This window comes from Cucurbita moschata, unplaced genomic scaffold (genome assembly GCF_002738365.1).
Source record: "Cucurbita moschata cultivar Rifu unplaced genomic scaffold, Cmos_1.0 Cmo_Scf00016, whole genome shotgun sequence".
Taxonomy (NCBI): Eukaryota; Viridiplantae; Streptophyta; class Magnoliopsida; order Cucurbitales; family Cucurbitaceae; genus Cucurbita; species Cucurbita moschata.
In genome coordinates this window covers 3,879,242-3,887,085 of record NW_019268532.1, presented here as the reverse complement: position 1 = coordinate 3,887,085, position 7,844 = coordinate 3,879,242, and the positions used below count along the sequence as shown (strand labels likewise).

Here is a 7,844-nt window from a genome sequence, read left to right as displayed (position 1 = left end):
ATGCGGCGGAAGCCTCTTTCCACTCTTCTATTCGCCGTCGCGATCTTTCTCGTCTTCGCCTTTCAACTATCCCGGAAGGCCTTCTTCTACGGCGGCGACCTCCCTTTCCCCTCTCCCTCTGCCCTTCTTACTTCTCACTCTGCTAATTCCGTCGCTCATTACGCTCTTCATGAAGCGGCGTTCCCGGAGAATCTCGCTCACTGGAGTCGCCACGTGTCCTCCATTCTCGATCCTATCCCTACGGTTTCCTCCCTTCTTCTTCCCGATTGGGAGGTTCTTTTGATTTCTTCAATCGACGCGCCGCTCTCTTCGCCGGATTCTCTCCGGGGTCTCCTCTGTGTGTTTCAGAACAATGATACTTCACCGGCTAAATTCTCCGGGAGTTTGGAGTTTAATTCTCCTGCTATGTTTAAATGCCTTATGCCGGAGAGTGTCCGCCGTCTCCGGCCGTATTTTCAACCACTACTAACCAACTCGCCGGAGAAGGTGTTTTCTTCTCCCATGCCGGAATTGATCAGGTGGACTTTCTTCGCTTATGAAGCTCTCGAAACAGAGGACGACGTCGTTCTGTTCGTCAAAGGCGTCAACCATCGCCAAGGCAGTAACCGCCCCCCGACTGGTTTAAAATGCGTGTTCGGCGATGGCGATAAAGCCGTTAGAACCGCCGTTACCAGTTCAGTACAGGAGGTTTTCCGATGCCGTCATCCGAATTTAACGGTGCAAGAAGATCATCACCAGAAATTCAAAATCACTCTCGAGATTCTAGACGGCAAAGGTCGCAGCGTCCTCGTTCCGTCGGTAGCTTATTACTCGCCGCGACGCCGTATTACCGGCGGAGAAACCGAGGCGAAATCGACTATTTGTGCTTGTACGATGGTTTACAACGTCGGAAAATTCCTGAAAGAATGGGTGATGTATTACTCGAAAATCGGCGTCGAGAAGTTCATCTTGTACGACAACGGCAGCGACGATGAAATTTCGGCGGTGGTGAAGGAATTGAATAAGGAAGGATACAATATCGAAATCGTGTTCTGGATTTGGCCGAAAACGCAAGAGGCTGGATTCTCTCACAGCGTTGAGTATTCGAAGAGATCGTGCAAATGGATGCTGTTCATGGACGTCGACGAATTCATCTTCTCTCCGTCGTGGTTGAATTCATTGAATCCATCGAAGGAGATGCTGAAATCTCTGCTTCCGGCGGAGAAAAGCAGAGTCGGAATGGTAACGATCATGTGCAACGACTACGGACCGTCGGATCGAATCTCGAATCCGGCGGAAGGCGTAACACAAGGCTACAATTGCCGGAGAAGAATAGAGGAAAGGCATAAATCGATTGTTCTATTGGAGGCGGTGGATGAATCGCTGTTGAATGTGATCCACCATTTTCAATTGAGGACGGAGTTTCGATCGAGGCAGATGAGAACAGAGGAGGCGGTAGTGAATCACTACAAGTACCAAGCGTGGCCGGAATTTCGGTTGAAATTCCGGCGGCGCGTATCGGCTTACGTTTTGGATTGGACGAATTCCGGCAATCCGACGTCTAAAGACAGGGCGCCGGGTCTCGGGAACTCCGCCGTGGAGCCACCGGAGTGGCCGAGGAAGTTTTGTGAGGTCAGGGATGATCGGTTGAGATTACTGACGCAGAGATGGTTCGGGTTGCAGACGGCGGAGGGGTACAGAATGACATGGCAATGATGACGATTGACTGATGTATTATTGTGAATATTCTTAGGCTTTTTTTCTTTTTTGGAAAATAAAAATAAAATTGTTTAAAATTATTTTTTCACAGAAATTTATTTTTTTAAGTGTAATATTTAAATTTTAAGCACTCTGATTATTTTAATTATTTATTTAGTTATTTTATTTTAATTTTACTAATATTGCGTTGAATAATTGACGAGGACAACCGAATGTGAGACTTGAGAAGCTTACGTGTATATTAAGTTTTGGTTGAATAAATAAAGTTTGGCATAATACCAAGAATCTAAATTTGAAGATTTATATCAAATTCAAACGTTTTTTTATTTTAATATTTAAATTAATAGATAGTCAAGGTTCGTTCATCACCAACTCATCGTGTACACTAAGTGATTCCAGACCCAAACAATTCCAATAAAGTTCACAATAATCTAACTAAAAAATACAGACCCGCAAACCAAACCAAATTTTCGATTTCTTTAACCCATCTTAACCTTTAATAGTTTGGGATGGATAATTGGAGTTTGTCGAGTTATTGGATCATATGAACACAATTCAGCATCCTTGCTGGCACTCGTTCCTTTCTCCAATCGATGTGGGACCACCACGAGAGGCTCAGCGTCCTTATTGGCACACTGTCTCGTGTCTACCCCTTTAGGGAATCGATGTGGGACCACCACGAAAGGCTCAGCGTCCTTATTGGCACACTGTCTCATGTCTACCCCCTTTAGGGAATCGATGTGGGACCACCACGAAGGGCCCAACGTCCTTACTGGCTCACTGCTTCGTATCTACCCCCTTCAGGGAATTGATGTGGGACCACCACGAAGGGCCCAATGTCCTTACTAACACACTACCTTGTGTCTACCCCCTCCAGGGAATTGATGTGGGACCACCACGAAGGGCCCAACGTCCTTATTGGCACACTGCCTCGTGTCTACCCCTTCAGGGAACAACCTCCTCGCTAGCATATCGCCCCGTGTCTAGCTCTGATACCATTTGTAACGACTCAAGTCCACCACTAGCAGATATTGTCCTCTTTAACCTTTTCCTTTCAAGCTTCCCCTCAAGGCTTTAAAACGCGTAGAAAGGTTTCCCGACTCTTATAAAAAGTGTTTCAAGCTTCCCCTCACAGATACACTTACTTAAACTCAAAGTTTAAATTAATATAATTATTGGTTCATTTTATCCAATAAAATATCACTCATATTTTGTCAACACTGACCCAATACACGCGAAATTAATAAGCAAATAAAAATAAAAATATGAAATTTTATATGAAAGAAAAGTCAAGAAATGTCATTGTTGATAGTTAAGCCTAAAGTAGAAACCAATTAAACTTCTATCACGCCATAAATTCTTAATTGGACACCCAATTGCCACTAGAGCTTATCCAAAGAAATAAAACTATATTATATACAAATATAATTCTCATGAATTTTATATAATAAGATGACGAAACAATTTTAACACAAAAAGCAACAATGAAGCACTATGATTAAGTTATATAAATATAAATATTTTAGAGTTGGTATGCTTAGTTTGTATTAATGATTAAAATATATTTAAACCAATAATTATTATGATCATATATTATATTAGCATATAGAATGATTCATGATTGTTATTATTATAATCAACCATTCTTCATGTTTATAATTATAATTAATATTATTTAACTTAATCATTTTGTAAAGTTTCATATTTATAATGATTTTAATAAAAATATAGCAATTTTTTTGTTAGGGTGCTCGGTGCACCTTCCTTTTTGGCTTTATAGTTTAACGTGCTTTACTTGAAGAAATTATATTTTGGGTGACGTAAGAAACAAAAGTTACTGTCTATATCAATAATAACTTAACTTCATAGTTAAATGTGTTTAGCCTCCTAGAAATTTTCTTAGGATGCATGTGAGTAATGAAAAAACGTGTTAGAAAGACTCGTGTTGGTCTGTGGGGATAGTCTTTACTTTTAAGGAGGGAGGAGTGGAATATAGGGGAATGTCGAGACCATCCGGTGTCGAATACTGGGTATGAGGCGTTACAATTTTAGTGTTTATATGAGTAAACTATGTCTCTCTCGAGCCAGTGACAAAGTGAAACCCTATTGTTCAAGTCCTAAAATTAGCACTTGACGGGAGCTACTTGTTTTCTTATCTCGTGAAATTATGTTCCCAACTTCCTAACTGGTAGGCTTATTGAATCGTCTGCAAAAGTCACTCTCCACCCATGCAAATCAAAAGACAAGCCCCCACAACCAGTGGTTCATATCTCACTCAAAATTATTATGATTGCGTCCCATATGATCAAATAATCTTCTTAATTAACTGATTTATAAACAAATATTAAATATTTCATGAACCAGTCGTATATAAACTCATTAGATCAGACACTCACACTTACATGTCTCTACATAAACAATTTTATTTAAAAATCATCTGTAATAATTACAAAGTTGCTTGTATCAATAAATTAGGTGTAATAGATAAAAAATAAAAAATAAAAACTATCTTGTTATTGTCGTTAGTTTTCAAATTCTACCCAGCAATAATTATTTATTATTACTTATTGAAAAATAAAAATAAAAAATAAAAAAAATGGATGGAACAAAAAAAAAGCAATTTTTATAATAATTAATAAATGGGAATGTAATAATTGGGTAACGGCACAGCCACCCCAAAGTCATTACCAAATATACAACAATTCAATATTCAATATTCCATATTTAATTCAATTTATTACTAAGTTTGTGATGATACAATAATCATAGAATCTTCGGCTTTTTTGAGGTTGTATGGTTTGTATTTGTCACAATGGAGCTCAACCTATGGTTATAAAATAATCGTGCCCACCTGTCTCGATACAATGTTTCATTGTTATTAACTACGATATTAATCAATTTGGGCATACACGTATTATATCTGTGATTTTATGCTGAGTGTTTATATGACTCGATAATTCAATCAATGTAGATTATCTTAACTTAAACTATAAAGGTTGAACTGGATTGTGTTAGATTTTTTTTTTTTTTGTTTTAATGGGTTGGATTAATTTTTTAAGAAATTAAAAATTCAGTTTAGTTTACGGGTTGTTGATAGAGGATTTCTTCTGATTCAAAATCGTGGTGTAACGTGTATCCCCTCCTGTTTCGGTCATGGAATAGATGAAATAAACAAATAAATGGATTTTTGTTCAAGAATGAAATCTTATTGGAATTGTCCATGTCCAGTTCATCCTTCGGAACCATATCACGTCCCGGATTTGATGAAATAGGATGAATTGAGACGGAAATTTGTAAATATGTAATTATCTTGAATATATTAATTATTTCCTTATTTTTTCATCGCCTGGAAGGGACAAAAGAAACATATTGTTCTTTCTTCCAACAATTTCTGATCTCTAGTGAACCTCTCAATAGGATTCGAACCCATATGAAATTTTGACCATCTATCAGAGAAAAAATAACGAATGGATCTTGTAGGATTCCCAAAAAATTCTTCGATTTCTTTCGGAAGTGGATGAATAGTTAGGACATTGAGGAATATCCAGAAAAGCATTTAGGGAATCGGTTTGATTCTATCTCTGTTCCTTTGAAGAAAGGAAGGATCCCAAAATAGGGTTGCAATCCTGCTTGCTTTTAAAAAATTTAAGAATATTTAACTTTAGCGAGCATTACTAAGGCTGGTGATATGTTGTCATTTGTAAATATTTGATTGAAATTTTAGTTATTAAAAATTTGATGTGTAGTATGATATTATCCACCTTGAACATAAGCTCTCATGGTTTTGCGGGCTTCCCAGGAGGCCTCATGCCAATGGAGAGAGTATTTTTTTATTATTTATTATTATAAACCATGGTATGATATTGTTCAGTAAGCTCTCATGACTTTGCTTTGGACTTCCCCGAAAGGTCTCAAGCCAATGGAGAGAGTATTATTTGATTATAAACTCATGATCATTCCCTCAATTAGCAGGGACTTTCATCATCCAACAAACTCTACCATACTTTTAAAAAAATTAAGAATATTTGACGTTAGTAACTAATGTTAGTGATATGTTGTGACTGTAAATATTTGATATTTGAAATTTGTAAAATTTTAGTTATTAACGTGATCATAGATAAATATAATTTTTTTTAACATAATTATTAAAAAAATTCAATAATTATTTAAACCCAAAACAAAATTGGTAACATAAATATAAATAATTATATTTCAAACATTAATTATTTCAGATATTTAAAATTACTGGTCATATAAAACTAACCATTTAAAGTTATAATAAAATTAAAATGGAAATTGCAAATGGCAAAGACTTTCACCCTTCAACTGAACCACGAGGAAAAAAAGGAACCATGGGTCCAATCTCGAACCCAACCCACGAGCTCACTGAACCACCAACAACGTTTCCTGCCCAACCCAGTTTCAGACGCTAGATGAAGCCCATGCCCGATCGGAGACCCACTGCCCAACGCCTTCAACTGCAATCCCAAACGAACGCAGGATGCAGCCCACCAACGATCTTCGGCCCACTCCCACACCACTAGCTCACGATCCACGCTAGCTTCAAGCGTATAATGTCTTGTACGAGGACGATTAATAGTAAACCCGACTCGATCATCAAAGGTTCAGATAATTGTCTTTTAGTGAACATGCACGGTCGTCAGGGATCCACTGTAGTGCTTTTATGAGTTGGTAGTACAAGGATAAAGTCGTGAAAATACATGAACCTAGTGAAATTTTTACGAGCGCGTTCTGGGTGTGGTTAGGGGATTTCGAACCACCTTTTATTGTGATTTTATTGTATGAAAGGAAAGGACCACATAGTTGGACAAGTATCGGCTAGATTGAGGGTCAACCTCGTTTATGCTGCTTACATTATGAGGTCTATTAGGGAGATGTCAACTAAACTCTATCAGAGAATTTGAGAATAGTGTCTAGAACGGTATAATGAGAGTAATTGATTGGATATGTCGGGGTTGCACCTCGAGGGCCTACTAGCCATAGGTCTATGATAATAATGAGAGAGACAAGTAGAACATCTAAACAAGAAACCCTAAGAACGAACTACGAGAACCTTCCGTCCAATTAAGACTAAAAAAATAGAATTTATGACTTCCACGCCATGACCTAAGTTAAGCTAAGGTGAGCCAATTAGTAACCATAGGATATATCTACGCACAAACTCCTAAGGATGAATAAGATATTGAATTGATGATATAAGACTGAACATTTTAATACTCGCATACTTATCCACTGCTTTTATTCTTTTCATATCAGGCTTAGACAGAGTGGTCGAGACAAGGGTTTGCATGAGCTACAGGGTTGTAGAAGTCGGACTAGATCGATATCTATACTTTTATTTAGTGAATTGTGCCCTATCATGTCTTAAAGTAGTCACGATGTACGATTACAGTGTGTTAATTCAATTTTTTTAAAAACTTCAATAGCTTGTTTGATTGGATCATCGTGATAACTAGCCAAACCATTCAAACCACGAAGTTTATCGTGAGAAATTGTTTCATTGGTTTCGAATCCACTGAGATATATGGATAAATACCAAATCAAAAAGTTTAGAAAAATAAGGTATTAATAGACATAAATTTAATTTTATATTTAAAATATGAATTAATTTTAAAATTAAAAAAGGATGATACAAAATTGAAAGTTTAAAACATTATTAGTCACACATAAAATTTTTAGCTTTCTGAAATTTATTAAATACATAATAGACTAGATTGATAATTTAAGTTTAAAAGAGCCATTTTGTAATTACTCTGAGTGAGAATGTTGGCTTGAGTAACGCAAACACTGGCGAGAATCCAATGCCCCCGAAACCGAAGGGTTATTCTGCAAGGTTTGTCGGATGGTGAGTTAGGGCCTAAGATCAGGTCGAAAGACGTAGTTGATGGACAACAAGTGAATATTCTTGTACTACCCTGTTGGTCTGAGTTTTGTTTGGTTTGCATTTAAAAAAAAAAAAAAAAAAAAAAGAAAAAGAAAAAATTCAATTTGCATTTTTTCTATCCATTATTTTAAATTCAAGACAAATTACTTTTATTATTTACTATTATTATTATTATTTTTTTTTTGTGAAATAAAGGGAAGGGTTTTTGTAACCTTTAACGTTTTAAGAAAAGATTCCGATG

At 36.8% G+C, this 7,844-nt stretch overlaps 1 protein-coding gene across 1 annotated transcript; it reads left to right on the top strand.

The window, feature by feature from the left end:
- LOC111454643 (glycosyltransferase family 92 protein At1g27200-like) lies at positions 1 to 1,695 on the top strand. Its single transcript, XM_023096138.1, has one exon. The coding sequence runs from the start codon at positions 1 to 3 to the stop codon at positions 1,693 to 1,695; it is 1,695 nt and encodes a 564-aa protein (XP_022951906.1).
- Positions 1,696 to 7,844: the final 6,149 nt, after the last annotated feature.